This window comes from Garra rufa, chromosome 11 (assembly GCF_049309525.1).
Source record: "Garra rufa chromosome 11, GarRuf1.0, whole genome shotgun sequence".
Lineage (NCBI taxonomy): Eukaryota > Metazoa > Chordata > Actinopteri > Cypriniformes > Cyprinidae > Garra > Garra rufa.
Genome location: NC_133371.1, coordinates 45,059,189 through 45,077,869, shown reverse-complemented (window position 1 = coordinate 45,077,869; position 18,681 = coordinate 45,059,189). Strand labels below are relative to the sequence as shown.

Here is an 18,681-nt window from a genome sequence, read left to right as displayed (position 1 = left end):
AAGAAATAAACTTATCTACATCTTGGATGCCCTCAGGGTGAGCAAATTTCAGTTTTTTTTTTATTTATTTATTATTTTTTTTTATTTTTGGGTGAACCATGATAATGCATAAATGAGATCAAAATTATTTGGAACTAAATATAATGCACTGAAATATGTATTATAAGGCATCAGAACCACAGATAGTTAGCACCTGAATCTTGTTTTTTGTTGTGCGCTGTGAGAGCTGAATTACATAACACTGATCGATACCCTTGAGCTCAGTGGAGTCCCTGCATCAGCAGCACTGCAGTCAGGCAATCGCGACACTGCGGTAATGTGAAACCTTCAGCATGGACTCTCAGCTTCACACGTCAGTACGGATGCATGTGTCTTCATTCGTCACAGGCAGCGTGTTGTGGTGCTGATGCTGAGCACTGATCTGTGTGCATGTACAGATGCGCTCACTGCAGCACAGACTGCCTTCACACTGACACACCGCAGCATCACAGACACACGGATACACACAGGTGAGCCTTGCATGCTGTTTCATTTCAGAACTGCTGGATTACACTGGATATGCAGTGCTTGCTTGCTCTTTGCATTGTACAGGAGTGTCTATGTTGCATATGCAGTGTTGTAAATAATTGCAATGTAAACAACTGGTTAATCATGAATAGCTATTGCTTATTTTAATTATATGGTATTTGTTTTTTGTTAATTGTGTGTGTTAATTGGTTTGCATTTAATTAGGAATATCTATCAGTGTTGATATGCAATGTTGGCCTCACTTAATTTTACAGTCGTGTATTTAATGTTTTTATCTTGGTAATTTTATTCTAATGATTGAGATTTCTATCCATCAGGACTTTATTATATTTTATTATTTATTTTTTATTTTTATTTATTTTCAAAATATGCATCAGCAAATTAGCCTCAAACACTGAGATCAGAACTATCACAACTATTTTATTTTATTTTTATTTTATCTTTTATTTTGTGTATTTAATGTGTTTAAGCAGAGCTACTGCATATTGTTATTGATAGTATATATCTTAAAATATACAAAATATATTTTATTTTATTATTTATATATTTCATGGTAATTTATTTTATTTATTTTTTAAATAAGCATCAGCAAGTTAGCCTCAAACACTTAGAATTTAGGACCATCATGAACATTTATTTGTTTTTATTTTATTTTAACTTGTGTATTTAATGTGTTTAAGTAGAGCTACTGCATATTGTTATTGCTGTAGTGTATATCTCAAAACATACAAAAATGTCCAAAATATACAAAAATATTTTATTTATTTTATTATCTATTTTATTTATTTTTAAAATAAGCATCAGCAAATTAGCCTCAAACACTGAGCATCTGGGACCTTCAGGACCATGCTTTTTATTTTATTTTGTGTATTTAATGTGTTTAAATAGAGTTACTGAAAATTGTTATTGCTATAGTATATCTCAAAATGTACAAAAATTTCCAAAATATACAAAAAAATATTATATTTTATTTTATTTATTAAAATGTAATGTGTTCAAGCTGAGTTAATGCATATTGTTCTTGCTATAGTATGTTGTCTGTAATACATTATTTATTATGGACAACAAATGTATTTGTTAAAATATAACACATTCAAATAAAAAATAAATAATGCATAAAGCCTAAATGTAAGCTACAATAAATTTGGAAAAATATTTTATTGAGCTTCATTGTTTGATTTAAGTAAATATTTTAAACGTATTTTGGCCAATAAAATTTTTTTTTGTTATAAGGAGCATGTTTATGAATAAACATAGAATTAATATGTATTTTTATATGCAATGCATATCAGTTTTTCATGCACAAATGCTAGATTTGTATGGGGGTACAGTATGCGTCAAGATAACAGCATCTTTCTTTCCTCCAACTTTGTTCTTTGTGCTAAACTCCATCCGTCATGTCAGCAGCTGATAAGTGTAGGAGGGTTTTCATAAAGCAGGAATACACCAGTGCACTGCCTGTTCCCTCTGATTATTACTTCTCAAGGTTTCTCCATTCTTAGGGGAGAAACTATTGAGCTCAGAGTGACGCGCACAGCCATTCATCTCTCACCTGCTCACTCATTTACAGCATTGATGTGTGCTGCTTGATTGGGTTATGATTCCTGAGAGTCTGTGCATCATTTCTGCTTCATATTCTATCTATAGGTTTATGCATAAAAACATAGCATTGAAAATGCATATACAATACAGTTCCCATGGTTTTAAATGTATAGATTCATGCATAGAGGTAAAATGCATGCAAATGCACAAAATTAGCTTGGCTGCAGTGAGGTGTTTTCCTTCCACTTCAGTATACTTTGACTTGCAGGGGAACTCCTGAATGATGTAATGTGTGCAGTTACATCAGTTTATTTTATTTTATTTATTTTTTAATTTTATTTATTATTTTTATTGTTATTTTATATTGTTATTTTATTTTATTTCAATTTATTGCTGTAATTTGCAAATAAAATTATCACTTTCTTAGAATTCAATTTGTAATTTAATTTAATTTAAATTATTTTTGCTCAGAAAACAACTAGAATGTAGTATTCAACAATCAAATGGTCACTTTTTTCACTCTGTAATATTTTTTAACTTTCTTAATTTAAAAAAATAAAATAAAATAAAATAAAATAAATAATTTGCAAACAAAAATGTCACTTCTTAGAATTCAATTTGTAATTTAATTTAATTTAAATTATTTTTGCTCAGAAAACAACTAGAATTTACTATTCAGCAATCAAATGGTCACTCAAATGGTTTTTCACTCTGTAATATTTTTTAACTTTCTTAATAAAATAAAATAAAATAAAATAAAATAAAATAAAATAAAATAAAATAAAATTAAATAAAATTAAATAAAATTAAATAAAATAAAATAAAATAAAATAAAATAAAATAAAATAAAATAAAATAAAATTAAATTAAATTAAATTAAATTAAATTAAATAAGGAGAACTCCTAAATGATGTAATGTGTGCATTGTTTAACTTTTTTAATAAAAAAATAATAATAAAATAATTTGCAAATAAAATTGTCACTTAGAATTCAATTTATAATTTAATATAATTTCAGTTATTTTTGCTCAGAAAACAACTAGAATGTAGTATTCAGCAATCAAACGGTCCCTTTTTTCACTCTGTAATTTTTTTAACTTTCTGAATAAAATGAAATAAATTAAATTAAATTAAATTAATAAACTTTCTTAGAATTCAATTTGTAATTTAATTTAATTTAAATTATTTTTGCTCAGAAAACAACTAGAATTTACTATTCAACAATCAAATGGTCACTTTTTTCACTCTGTAATATTTTTTAACTTTCTTAATTAAAAAAATAAAATAAAATAAAATAAAATAAATAATTTGCAAACAAAAATGTCACTTCTTAGAATTCAATTTGTAATTTAATTTAATTTAAATTATTTTTGCTCAGAAAACAACTAGAATTTACTATTCAGCAATCAAATGGTCACTCAAATGGTTTTTCACTCTGTAATATTTTTTAACTTTCTTAATAAAATAAAATAAAATTAAATAAAATTAAATAAAATTAAATAAAATTAAATAAAATTAAATAAAATTAAATAAAATTAAATAAAATTAAATAAAATTAAATAAGGGGAACTCCTGAATGATGTAATGTGTGCATTGTTTAACTTTCTTAATAAAAAAATAATAATAAAATAATTTGCAAATAAAATTGTCACTTTCTTAGAATTCAAATTGTAATTTAATTTAATTTCAATTATTTTTGCTCAGAAAACAACTAGAATTTACTATTCAGCAATCAAATGGTCACTTTTTTCCCTCTGTAATATTTTTTAACTTTCTTAATAAAAAAAATAATAATAATAAACTAATTTGTAAATAAAATTGTCACTTTCTTAGAATTCAATTTGTAATTTAATTTAATTTAAATTATTTTTGCTTAGAAAACAACTGGAATGTAGTATTCTGCAATCAAATAGTCAGTTTTTTCAATATAATATATAATGTAATATTGTTTAACTTTCTTAATAAAAATAAATAAAATAAAATAGTCCTTATGGTCCAAATTCCATTGTTAAAAAAATAATAAAAAAATTAAATAAAATACAATAAAAATTGCAGGGGAACTCCTGAATTATGTAATTTGTGCAGTTACTCATCATTTCACAGTTGGTTTCTGTCACGAGGGGCTTACCGTGCATTAATTGCAAGGCGTCCCCAGTGGAGCCACACGGGGTTAAGTAGTACATTCAAGGGCATGGGATTGTGATCTATGCAGCTCTCGTGTTTCTAGGCAGAGCTATGTGGGACTGCAGAGTTTTTCTAGCTCAATGCTTTCGCCACTGCGTTACCATGCAATTAAGTGAGCTTACACCACAATCTAGATCAATTTATGATCAATTGCCATCGTTGTAGCTGTCATATGAGAGCTGCTGTACGCGACAATACACATTGAGACATGCATATATACAACAAGCGGTTTGAGTGGGAAAGAAATCATGTATAGACATTGTTTCATTCTGAAATATACTGTAACATTCAGTCAGAATTTGTCATTGCCTGACTGAATTAAAGGAATAGTTCATCCTCGGGCCATCCAAGATGTAGATGAATTTGTTTATTCATCAGATTTGGAGAAACGCAGCATTCCATCATTTGCTCACCAATGGATCCTCTGCAGTGAATGGGTGCCGTCAGAATGAGAGTCCAAACACCACTCCAGTCCATCAATTAACATCTAGTGAAGCCAAAAGCTGTGTGTTTGTAAGCAATAAATCCATCATTAAGATGTTTTTAACTTCAAACCATTGCTTCTGGCTAAAATATAGTCCATAATAACACTTCCTCCAGTGAAAAAGTCAGTTTGAAGCTGTTTTGACTGCTAAACATTGCTTGATATGTGCATACTTTTCTCTTTTTTCACTGAAGGAAGCATTGTTATGGATTATAGACTCATATTTTATCAAGAAACAATGTTTTGAAGTTAAAAACACACAACTTTTGGCTTCTCAATATGTTAACTGATGGACTGGAGAGGTGTGGATTACTTGTGGATTATTGTGATGTTTTTATCAGCTGTTTGGACTCTCGTTTATTTCATTATTATTATTTTTCTATTTTTTATTTATTTATTTATTATTTTTATTGTTATTTTATATTGTTATTTAATTTAATTTAATTTAAATTTATTTTTGCAATTTGCAATTGCAATTACTTTCTTAGAATTCAATTTGTAATCAAATTTAATTAAATTAAATTTAATATACATTATTTTTGCTCAGACAACAACTAGAATTTAGTATTCAGCAATCAAATGGTCACTTTTTAAAGGTCTAAAAGAAAAGAAAAGAAAAGAAAGCTAAAATCATCATTATTTATTTTTATGTTATTTTATTTTTGCAATTTGCAAATAAAATTGTCACTTTCTTAGAATTCAGAGAAAAAAAACTAGAATTTACTATTCAGCTTTACTTTTTTCACTCTGTAATAGTTTTTTTTTAGCTTTCATAAAATAAAATAAAACAAATAAAATAAAATAAAATAATAAAAACATCTTTTTAGCTTTCTTAAAATAATAAATAAAATAAAATAAAATCTTTTTAGCTTTCTTAAAATAATAAATAAAATGAAATAAAATAAAATAAATAATTATGATGGCACCCATTCACTGCAGAGTGTCTATTGATGAGCAAGTGGTGCATTTCTACATTTCTCCAAATCTGTTCTGATGAAGAAACAATCTCATCTTCATGTTGGATAAACTGTAGGTAAGTCAATTTTCAGAAACACATTTTTTGGGTGAACTATTACTTTATGAAGCATAATTTTATCCCATTGCACTGAATCAATCTACATTTCCGTTTATTTCCAATTGTATATACCATAATAAATCATATTTCTGTGCATAAAGTACAAAATAAATGATGTAAACAGGCAGATGAGGAAGCACACAGTGAGCGCACTGCAGTCTCACATGCAGATTACAGAGCAAATAGAGAGAAATGAAAGTTTGTGCGTCACAGCTGAGCTACGTCATAAACAAATTATGAATTCAATCTGCTTGGAAGAGGTAGAGCTCGGGAGTTTTTCACAAGCAAAGGTGCACAGGGTTTATAGAAATGACTCACTGGGTCTGTATTTATTCAGCCTCTCACTACTGAGCTTGCTTTTCCAGAAAATAACATCAGTTTCCTTCAGGATCGACCGACTGGAGAATGAAATGCAAATTTCCAGCTTAAAAGTACCAACGTGACCCATGCAGCTAAACCAGAATGCAGCTGTACAGCTTTATATTTATTTAAAGGGTCCAAGCAGTGAAGCTGGAAGTCTGTTTTCATCTTGGTCATTTTAGTCTTACTGTTTTTGCCCTAAAAATGTCATAGATTGAGATTGTTGTTTTCAGAGACCATTTTATTTTTATTTTATTATTTAATTTTATTTTTTAGATTTTTACTTTACTTTTGTTTTATTTTATTATTATTTATTTTATTTTTTTCTTTCTTTCTTTTTCTTTTGTTTTATTTTATTTTTGCTCACAACACAACAATTTAGTATTCAACAATCAAATCATAACTTTTTTTTTAAATTCAGTATTTTATTTCATTTTTTATTTTATGAAATGCAATGAAATGAAAGTTTAAAAATGTCCCAGAGTAAAAAAAGTAACCGTTTGATTTTTGAATACTAAATTGTAGTTTGTTTTCTGAGCAAAAAATAATAATAAAATAAAATAAATGTAAAGTAAAAATCTAAAAAATAAAATAATAAATTAAAATAAAATGGTCTCTGAAAACGAAAATCTCAATAATAATAATAATAAAAAAAAATAATAATAATTTTAAAAATAAAAATCTAAAAAATAAAATAAAACTTGAAATACTGAATTTTAAGAAAATGGTTATTTAATTTTTTTACTTTTTTATTTTATTTTATTTTAGCTTTTAGTTTAGTTTATTTTTGCTCAGAAAATAACAATTTAGTATTCAGCAATCAAATTATTCGTTTTTTAAATTTAATTTAAATTTAATTTAATTGTATTTTTATTTGAGATTTTTTACTTTTATTTAATTTATTTATTTTTATTTTATTTATTTTATTTTTAGTGTAGTTTATTTTTGCTCAGAAAACAACAATTTGTTTTCATTTTCAACAATCAAATTATCACTTTTTAAAAATTCTGTATTAAAAATTTAATTAAATTTAATTTATAATTAGAATTTAGTATTCAACAAACAAATGGCCACTTCTTTATAATAAAATAAAAATAAATGTTTAAATATTGAATTTTAAATACTGAATTTAAAGAAAGTGAAGATTTGATTTTTTACTTTTATTTTTTTTATTTTAGTTTATTTTGCTCATTATTAAATGTATCTTATTTTAATTTTAATTAATTAATTTATTTACCTTTATTTTATTTATTTATTTAAATTTTATTTTGGTTTAGTTATAAAATAAAATAAACTTTGCTTGTTTAATCATTTTGATTGCTCAAATCATTTGGCAGACACAAACCAATTACATTTAACAAACAATTCCCACATTGACAAGCTGTCATCTTGGCTGTGTAATGAAATATTTAAGCGAGAGCAGCAGTGATCAGTATCGTGAGCATCTTACTAATGTCAACTTACACACTCACCATCTGTTGCTCTGACCGCTGCTAAAACGCTTCAATCATTCTGCACAATTCATGTCTCTGATACAATATGACTAAGTCAATGGGTGTTGAATAGATGTTTATTTATATTTAATATACAGTGCATTTATATATAAAGGAGGCTGGACTAGTTTTCACACAGAGAAGCTGTCACAAGATTTATATTTAGATTTATATGTCAGAAACCATGATTTTGTTGACTTTAAGGGGAGACACTGCAGGCAAAATCACAGTTTTTTCATGCACCTGTCAAGTTTGAGATTTTGGGCATTTTGGTGTTTCATAAAGTGTTTTTTTCAGTCTAGTGGAAAGAAAACACCCAAAAGACACTGTTAAGTGTTTCTTTTATAGCACTTTATCTATTTGTGTCAATAGATTTCAATTACAATCCATATTTTTAAAGTCTGTTTTCTCCAAATGAGTTTTTTCTCCTACACTGAGCCATAAATCTCCACTTCAGTAGCACTTACACAAACCAAACTTTACAGTTTTATTCTTGTCTATATCCTAAAGGTTTTAACAGAGGGATTTGTTCATATATAATTTGCTTGATTTTATACAACATTTTATTTCCCCAAAACTGGTAAAAAATACATTGTTTTCTATGTTTAGCTGAAGTTTTATATTTCACATTTATATTTATAGGCGTGTATAGTGTTTACATTTTCCTTTTTAATAATAACCTGTTATTAATAACCTAAAAATATTTGGATTTAATGTTTAAAAGTTAGATTTACATTTAACAACTTTTCTTATATGCACTGAAATGTATAAATGTACTATTTTTTGCAACTGCATATGCACAAATAAACATGCCATTAGTTGCAGCTTAGGTGCTTTTCAGCAAAACCATATTGTTTTGTCTCTAAATTGGTTAAATGTAAAATTGTGTAAAACCTAAACTGTAAAAAGTTTTTACCAGATTCAAAGTTGAATCAGCTTACAACTACAAGTCATTTTAACTCAAATAAAATAAAATGAGTTGATTTAACTTGTGAGTTGAAATGACTTAAGTTGATTTAACTTAAATTTTTAAGGCAGCTGTTAAACTTAAGTTTTTAAGCTGAAACTGGAGAAAACATTTTACAGTGTACCTAAAAATTTTTATTTATCTATGCCAATTTTAGTTTGGAGGACATCATTTAGAGGCGAGACAGTTTTTTAACAGTATTACAAGTTTTCTAAAATGTTAGGTTTAAATATGCAAATGAGCCATTATTTATTTAAAAAAAAATTTTTACATATTAGAGTCAAATGTTTTTACAGAGGAGATTTTGGGTATCTCATTGTGTCACATAATTTAGAAAAAACTTAGAACAGACAGAAAACATGCAAAGTGGTTCAGACAGCGAGAGAGAGAGAGAGAGAGAGAGAGAGAGAGAGAGAGAGAGAGAGAGAGAGAGAGAGAGAGTGGGCGGAGTTTATTGTGAGCGTGTCTGTGTTGGGAGTAACAGGTGTTCAGCAGCAGCTGCTGTTCACAAACACAGAAACACAGATCGATACGGAGCTGCTCTGATCTTCCGATACAGCAGATGATCAATAATAACCGGAAAAATTACCGCTGTACTATAGGTGAGTAAAAAATTTACGCGTCTTTCTCGGTTATCAGTTCTTACTTTAGCGACGCGGCGTGACCGATGAACCTGTTTTAGTCGAACTCATGATGTTGTGTGTCAGTCATCAGGTGTTTATTGTCGAAGCAAATAAACAACAGTGTCACTGAATAGACCCGTTATATTGTTCAGACGCTTCTAGAAATACATTGAAAACAAAAGTGAGAGACTGTTCAGTTTAGTCTGATGAAAGCTTCATTCCTACAGAGGAATCTGTAAAGAAATGTCAGTCCAGTGGATGTTAGATTAGACATTTAACAAGTATAAAATGTACCTTGTTTTTTGGACATGCTAATTATGGTAGTTTGAAATATCCTAAATGGAGTAATATAGTGTATATGAATATGGCAATTAGCCTATTCAGTGCTATAAGTACCACACTTTTACCATCTGTTATTGTCACTGATTTTATATTCTATTTTCAGAGTACAATTTCTTGTCTAAGCAGCCAGAATGAGAGATTTCTGTCATATGTTTGTGTTGTTTTTAATTCGGTTCAGCACAAGAGGTTTGGTGTGCGGGTGGTAAGAGGATTGTCTGTTTCTGTTCGTGGTCAAACAGGTCATTTCCTTCTTTATACAGCTATACAGTGTGTGTGTGTGTGAGAGAGATCAGGTTAATAGTGTTAATAGGATTTATTTCCTTTTATTCTTTTTTTTTGCTAGGTCAGCTAAGGCAAGCATGACTGTTAGTGTTCATACTCAGGGTTAGCGATTTGAATACACCTGTAATTCTAAGTACCATGTAACTGGACCCACATCACTACTGACATGAACTGGAACCACCTAGCAACACCCCAAAACACCCTAGCAACAATCCAAACATTTATGTAACCACCTAGCAACAACCTTAAACACCCTAGCAACCGCATACTGTAGCAACAACTCAAAACATCCTAGTAACCATCTAGCAACAACCCAAAGCACCATAGCAACCACCTACTGTAGCAACAACTCAAAACATCCTAGTAACCATCTAGCAACAGCTCAAAACACCCTAGTAATCACCCAGCAACAATCCCTAGTAACCACTTAGGCTAGCATCCACTTAGCCACAGCTCAAAACACCCTAGCAACAACTCAAAATGTTCTAGTAACCACCTAGCAACAACCCAAAGCACTCTAGCAACCACCAACTGTAGCAACAACCCAAAACACCATAGTAAACACCAAGGCTAGTATCTACCTAACAACAGGCCAAAACACCCTAGCAACCACCTACTGTAGCAACAACTCAAAACATCCTTGTAACCATCTAGCAACAACTCAAAACACCCAAAGCACTCTAGCAACCACCTACTGTAGAAACAACTCAAAATGTTCTAGTAACCACCTAGCAACAACCCAAAGCACTCTAGCAACCACCTACTGTAGCAACAACTCAAAATTTTCTTGTAACCACTTAGCAACAACCCAAAGCACCCTAGCAAACACCAACTGTAGCAACAATTCAAAACATCCTTGTAACCATCCAGCAACAACTCAAAACACCCTAGTAATTACCCAGCAACAACCCAAAGCACTCTAGCAACTACCATCTGTAGCAACAACCCAAAACACCATAGTAAATACCAAGGCTAGTATCTACCTAGCAACAGGCCAAAACACCCTAACAACAATCTACTGTTGCAACAGCCCAAAACACCCTAGCAATCACCTACTATAGCAACAACCCAAAACATCCTAGTAACCACCAGGGTAGCATTTACCTAGCAATAGCCCAACCTAATAACACCATCTGCTGTAGCAACAACCCAAACATACTAGTAATCAACTATCAACAACCCAAAGCCCCCTAGCAACTACCTACTGTAGCAACAACCCCAAACATCCTAATAACCACCCAGCAACAATACCTAGTAACCACCTAGGATAGCATGCACCTAGCCACAGCACCAAAAAACTATACACCCAAACACCATAGCAACCATTTACTGTAACTGCAACCCAAAACATTCTAGTAATCACCTAGCAACAACCCAAAGTACCCTAGGAACCACCTACTATAGCAACAACTCAAAACATACTGGTAACCATGCAGTAGAAATCAAAAACACTGTAGTAGTGGCTTAGTAACAACCCATAATATCCTTGTAATCACCCAGCAACAACCTAGCAACTACCTTGCCACAACCCAAACATCCTTATAACCACCTAGCACCCACCTAGTAAAGCAACAACCTGAAACAACTTAGTAACCACCTAGCAAAACCCAACACACTCTAGCAACTACCCTGCAACAACCCAAACATCTTTGTAACCACCTAGCAACAACTCAACAGCCTAGCAACCACCTACTGTAGCAACATCCCAAAACACCATAGTAACCACCTAGCAACAACCCAAAATATCATAGTAACCGTGCAGTAGCAGCCAAAAACACCGTAGTAGTTGCTTAGTAACAACACATAACATCCTTGTAACCACCTAGCAACAACTCAAAACACCCTAGCAACCATCTACTCTAGCAACAACTCAAAACATCCTAGTAACCATCTAGCAACAACCCAACACATCCTCGTAACCACCTAGCAGCAGCCCAAAACACCTTAGTTTCCATGCAGTAACAACCAAAAACACTGTAGTTGCTGCTTAGTAACAACCCATCACGTCCTTGTAACCACCTAGCAACAACTCAAAGCACCCTAGCAACCACCTACTCTAGCAACAACCCGAAACACCATAGTAACCATGCAGCAACAACCTACTATAGCAACAACTCAAAACATCTTAGTAACCACCTAGCAATGTATTAAAACAACCTGACAAGTTAGCCACTTATGAAACCCTTGCATGCTGTAAGCAATACCTTGATCATGGGTTCAATTCCTGAGGAACGCATGAGCTGATAAAATGTATACTTTGTTATGAAATAAAACAAAACTACACTAAATAAATCTTAATATTACAAAACTGATCTGGAGCAATGCTTATCTCCAGATTCTGGCCAGTAAAGCGTTTTATTGAACTGAATGTGGAGCGAGAGATGCTGAGTGCATGGAGTGATTGAGGGCAAGAATGAACAATAGTCCTGCTCCCGCTAACGGCGGCCATTATTAGTGTGCATTGTTTATTTATGTCTAAACAAAGCGTTGTGCCTCGGCGAGCTTGAAGCACAGCCTCTCTCTGCTGCAGTGGCGCGTGAGAACGCTTTTACTCTCTTTAATTAGACGCCACATCTCAATCTCCCGCAGTCATTCGATATTAAGCACTTGCAGCCTCATGCACAAAAACCAATAGCATGTCCATTGCAACGGAGGCTCTGGTTAATGTGTATTTCGTATTACTTCAGTAGTGGATATGGGAGCGAGATCTGTTTTAGTCATCATTTGACTGTTGGCCTCAAGTTGTGAAATCAGCAGTGTTGTTTTATTGCATTATGGCAGTGTCAGTGGAAGTTGAAGCTGTTTTGCATGCTTGATAGGCAAAGAAAATGTTTACAGTGCCATCATGGCATATTTCTATGACAAAGGTGGTAGTGTCAAATGAACACTTTCAAAGGATTTTTATTTTGTCTTATCAGGGAGCTGTGTATAGATTCTTATCTCTGAGGCTCCCTATAATGATGAAACTGGCCTTATGTGAGGCGCTGTGTATTCTGGGTTGCAGTTAAGTTGGCGTGATCCTCCATTAGCTAATGAGAAGACAGGAGTGGCTGATCTAAACACTGTTTAACCTCAGGACAATCTATAAGTCTATAAGAAAATCGCAATAGGGTGTGCCCATGAAAAAAGTTCAGATAACAAACTCAACAGTGTCTTTTATGTGTCAAAGGTTGTAGTACATAGTGTATAAAGCATAGTACATTTCAATTATATTTATATTTTAAATATAGAATTTTTATAAAATTGTGCAGTATTAAAATTTACAAAGTGATTTTATGTCCGTAGAACGCACATTAAATATAAGTAAAGTGTCTACTTTTAAGGTTTCAGATTACGTTTTTGTAGAATAAAATGTCAAAAAGTTTAAATGATGTTATATTGTCATTCACTGTGTACATTCTGACTTGTACATATTAAAATATATATAAAATAAGCATTATTAAATTTTATTGTGTTTTAAATGAGTAAAAAATTCTTACAGACAAATGGCAAAGACTAGGATAGTGGCAAATTTTAAAAATGTAGAATTACAACTTATTTAGTATTTGGGGTGAAAGAAATTAGTTTTTTAATATGTCATAAATAGATTTTTGTTGTAAATATGCCTGACAAGATTGGTACATTGAATGACATTTTAGTGGGTGTCTTCTGTAAATTAGGAAAAAATGTGTGATATTTATTTTTTGCTCAGGAAAAACAAAAACGCTATTAAATTAAATATTAACTATTATATATATATATATATATATATATATATATATATATATATATATATATATATATATATATATATATATATATAAACATTTCACAATATAAATATTTTTTTCTGTATTTTTGATTAAATAAATGAAGCCTTAATGAGCATAAGAGGCCTCTTTAAAAACAATAAAAATCTTACTGATCCCAAACTTTTGAACGGTATATATATATATATATATATATATATATATATATATATATATATATTAGGGCCGGGACTCGATTAAAAAAATTAATCTAATTAATTAGAGGCTTTGTAATTAATTAATCGAAATTAATCGCATTTTAATCGCATATAAATATTTGACCTGAGAACAGTGAGAAGTAAGTTTTTTCATATGGATTTTTAGTATACCATTGAATAATGACTGAATACATAAACTTAAGCAACAAAATATTGTTTATTTTTGTTCAACCAAGTCCAACAGACCAGTGCAATATTGCCATTAAGTGTAGCAATAGGATACAGTGTTTCCCCTAGGTTTCCATACTTTTTTTTCTCGGTACTTTACCCTACTTTGTGTAATAACGAAAACATTTATTTCAGTGAAAAAATAAGTCCAAAACTCTCTATTTTAACATTTTGAACAATAGGGCTTTAAAATCTTTTGCTTTTTTTTTTGTTTTTTTTTTTAAGAAATTCTTGTGTTTTATTTTTTCTCATAATCAAATGAAAGCATAAACATTTATTTATTTTTAATCAAATGAAAAATAAACCTTTTTAATTTTTGGCAAACAAACAGAGGTTTGCTGTTAAAATCAATAAATAATAATAATTTAACATTTAAATAATAATCGTAGTACAATTAAGTGGTTAATCATGTTGTTTTATTTATTTTTTATCATATATATTGTTTTTTATCAATTATTTAAATAGGAATATTGTTCTGTTTCATGTTAAACCGTACTTTTATTTTGACAGGTTGCCGTGAAGTTTCTGTGTGTAAAGTATGGTATGATGCTAGTTTTCTCAAATGAAACGGTAAAAGTGACACTGACAGTAGCTTTGGAGATTGAGTCTATCTGTTCATGTGAGATGCAAATGCCAAAAATTAACGGGAGCATCACGCGTGCAGTAAAAAAAAAAACACGTCTCTGCCATTCTAACACACAGAGGCAAATGGTACATGCAGGATTCATATTAAAACGGTCTTTTTGCATTTCAGTTTTCACAGACACTAGTCCACATCGCGATTTGAATTAAGTGACAGATGAACTTTTGATTTATCAATCCAAAAATCGACGAATTTACGTGGCATTCCGCGCTATAGTAAATTCGGTTTTTATGAATGGAGTCCGCGATCCAGTCCGTGTTTTCTTGGAGGAGACATTGTAAACGTGCCCCCCTAAGATAATGGTAGCGGAAACACTGGGATATTTAGAAATATACTAGCCTACATTTCAGAAACTCAGGTACCCTATAGGTAGGTAGACCTTCTGTAAAAGCATTGAGGTGATACTTGAGGCTCGATGTGCTGCGGTGATATGCGCATTCCTTTGTCTGAACGCTAGTTGGTGCTTCAGTATAATCGGTCCGCTGAAACTCATCCAGTGAGAAACGTTCCGCGGTGCAAAATTAAGTGCGATTAAAATGCGTTAAAAAAAATTAACGCGTTATTTTTGTGTAATTAATTAATCTAAATTAACGCGTTAAAGTCCCGGCCCTAATATATATATATAATTACTTGTGTATATATATATTATATTATATTTTTTATTATATTATATTATATATATATATATATATATAAAGTTTACTACAGGAAAAAGGACAAACATTAGGACAACAAATATTTCTCTAGTACATACACACATACACATAACATTTTATATATATGTGTCATTTGTGTTCATTTGATAATAAAATATAAATAATATTATTATACTTTTTTCCAATAGTAACATTTTACTATAGAAAACAACAAAAAAGTATATAAAATATTAAAAAAAACATTTATAAAAAACATGAGTACTGCATCACTATTTTATTTTATTTTGTTTTATTTTATTTTTACGGTAGCCTGTAATTATGTTTTCATATGTGCAGCCATTCACAGACTGCCTTTTGAGTTTATCAATGTGTTCGGCAATATCTATAAGCCAATAAAATTACATCATATTTTTCCATCTGAAACGGATTTGATTTCAGTCAGCGTCTGACATCTTCGGCTTTTATTCAGTGTGTTTTGTTGCGCGCTTCACCATGGAAAATCTCAATTTCCTCTGTTATCTCATCTGTATTATGAATCTCACAACATCATATTTTACAATTCAGGAAATTATGCCTGACGTGCATAAAAGTGAATGACTAGGGATATTTTATTCCTTAATCAGATGTGATGCAACAAGTAATTAGCCTTATTTTTGTTATGCAATACGTTATGCTCATGCAATATTTCATCTTTCAACTTAAACTTTTTTTCTTTCGAACTTGATTAAATGTCTCGTTTTAATTTGATAGATCAATGCTGCCAAATTTCAGACAGGTAAAAGATTTACAGTTGCATTAAGGATGTCGAGTGAAGCAATAAACGAGCTAATGCAATGCTTCCCGCCTCAGCTACACATTCTGATGGGATGCTGTCACTCAAGAACAGCCGTCGCCATGACAACAGCCGGTCAGGGCGGGCTTAAGTGTAGGTATTCTCATTAGAGCCGTCCACATCAAACTACAACACAAGCCTGAGACCTCAAGGATGTCTCTTGCTCCGCTGATCATTAAACCTTGAGTGCAGACAGATGCTCAGACGTGTTTTGTACACTGAAGCCGCCACAACATCCCAGTGGAGCGAAACACGGCATTCACATTATTGATTGTCTCTCCTAAAGTGAACACATGACACTTTCACTGTGTGCTCATGAATGAGAGGCCGGTCAAACTGTACACTGCTTTCTAAAAGGATGAGTTGTCACTTGAAAACAAGGTCAAGATGCTGTTCTGATTCAGACTTGTATTGGGTGAACTTAAGCAGTGAGTGTTCTGGATAGCATCTCTCCTGCTTTTTACTTTAATCTGCTGCTTTAATATCTGCTAACCGGTTTAGCTGCTTTGTGAGGGGAAGCTCTGATGTGTCTGTCTGGAGATCAGTGATGGGTCAGACGGTTTTCTCAGCAGAATTCCCCTCACAGATCCTCTATCAGACCACACAGTCTGGGACAAAGATGATAAACAGTCTGGTCTGTATCTGTGAGTCTAGCAAATGCGCCACTTCTGAGCAAGAAATGCAGTAGAAATGATTCAATAACTTTATTATTTAGAGTTTACAATATGTTTTTTTTTTTACTTTAAATAGTATGTTCTTGGTTATATTGGTCAAGATTTGACATCATGTACTATTATTTTTGTCTTTTTGGAAAAAAAGTTTCTTAAGCTTATCCAAGGCTGTATTTATTTGTTTTAAAAATACAATAAAAACAGTAAAAATAATATATTTTTAAAATGTAGAAGAACCATTTTCTATGTGAATATGTTGTAAAATGTAATTTATTCCTGTGATGAAAAGCTGAAGTTTCAGCATCATTACTGCAGTCTTCAGTGTCACACAATCCTTCAGAAATAATTCTAATATGTTGATTTGGTGCTTAAGAAACATTTCTTAATATTATCAAATTTGAAAACAGTAACACTGATTCATATTTATGTCCTTTTTTAAAGGATTTTTTTGATGAAAGTTAACAGCATTTATTTAAAATGGAAATGTTTTATAACATTACACATGTCCTCACTGTCACTTTTGATTAATTCAATGCGTAATTTTAATTTCTTAATTATTATTAATATTGTTAACTTCTTGAACAGTAGTGTACATCTCTAAACCCTGTATTAAAGTGCTTATTTGCATGTTTATGAGATGCATAACATCGATCAACAAGTACATGCAAACATGCAACAAGCACACATGCATTATTATTCAAATCTGATAAATTTAATAAGAGAAGCATTGTTTTGTTTCTGATTTGTTTGCCATAACATTATAGCTCCAGCAATAGCTCACATTTATCTCTAGATTGAGGTTTTTAGTGTGTAAACAGTCTCCGTCTGTGATTTGGGGGGCCCATGGGAGGTTCCTATGGGATTGAAGTTTATTTGTGTCACGGGCGTTGTTTGTTGAAGGTTCTTTTGTAAACAGACCTCATTCTGTCATGAAACACGATGCGGTCGATGTGACCCGTGACTGGAGGAATTCCCCAAATAATTGTTAAGACTGATCATTTTTCTCTCGCTGTAGCTTGATATGTCACTCTGATAGAGTTCAGTATAATAAAAGAAGGACTCTTCCCCAGCAGGCATTAACTCAACCTCTTTCTCTTTGTCTCTGGCAGATCTCCTCCACCTCCGATCCTGATCTACCTCCTCCAGTTCCCGTCCATCCGTCTGCTCCAGGCTGCTCCATGCAGGGGAGCGGCTGATCTATGGGAGCTCTCCGGTGAGCCTGTCCAGACTGAAGCTGGGGAAGTTAAAGGTGGTGCGGCGGCAGCTGCTGCAGCGCTATGAGCACCAGCCGTTTGTCTCCTGTCTGGCCGGCCTCTACGGCTGCCAATGGAGACGCTACCAGCGCGCCAAAGCCCAGCCGGGGGAATGCTGCTGTAGTCGGGTGAGAAATATGATTTATTATGGTGCTTGAAATCACTCTGAACTAAATGCAGCTGTAGTGGTTTGTTCCAAAACATAGTAAACTGTCTACATAGACAGCATGTTTAGGCATCATAGCACAGCATTGCTTAAAAATATGCACAGCATAATTCTGCTCTATAATTCACAACATAATTCTGCTTTATAAAATTCTTTATTTTGGTTGCAGTTCTAGAAATTCTAATATGCATTGGAATGAATTTAGTAGAAGGCAGACAGAGGCAAAAATCTAGCATTTTAAAAAATAATAAACAGTATCAATAAAAAAAAATCAGTCAAAATATTTTTTTATTATATTTTTGTGTCTTACCTATTTTTATGCTTAGAGCATACAAATATAAAAATATGTACGCTACCGGTCAAAAGCTTGGGGTCAGTAAATTTTTCTTCTTTTTTTTGTTTTTGAA

At 31.5% G+C, this 18,681-nt stretch overlaps 1 protein-coding gene across 1 annotated transcript in view; it reads left to right on the top strand.

The window, feature by feature from the left end:
• gdpd4a (glycerophosphodiester phosphodiesterase domain containing 4a) overlaps positions 1 to 18,681 on the top strand; it is a 37,286-nt gene that overhangs the window by 4,259 nt on the left and 14,346 nt on the right. The window contains exons 2-4 of the mRNA XM_073850240.1: positions 388 to 509; positions 16,730 to 16,828; positions 17,989 to 18,236. Coding sequence (XP_073706341.1) covers positions 388 to 509; positions 16,730 to 16,828; positions 17,989 to 18,236 — 469 coding nt within the window. The remainder of the gene's footprint in view (positions 1 to 387; positions 510 to 16,729; positions 16,829 to 17,988; positions 18,237 to 18,681) is intronic.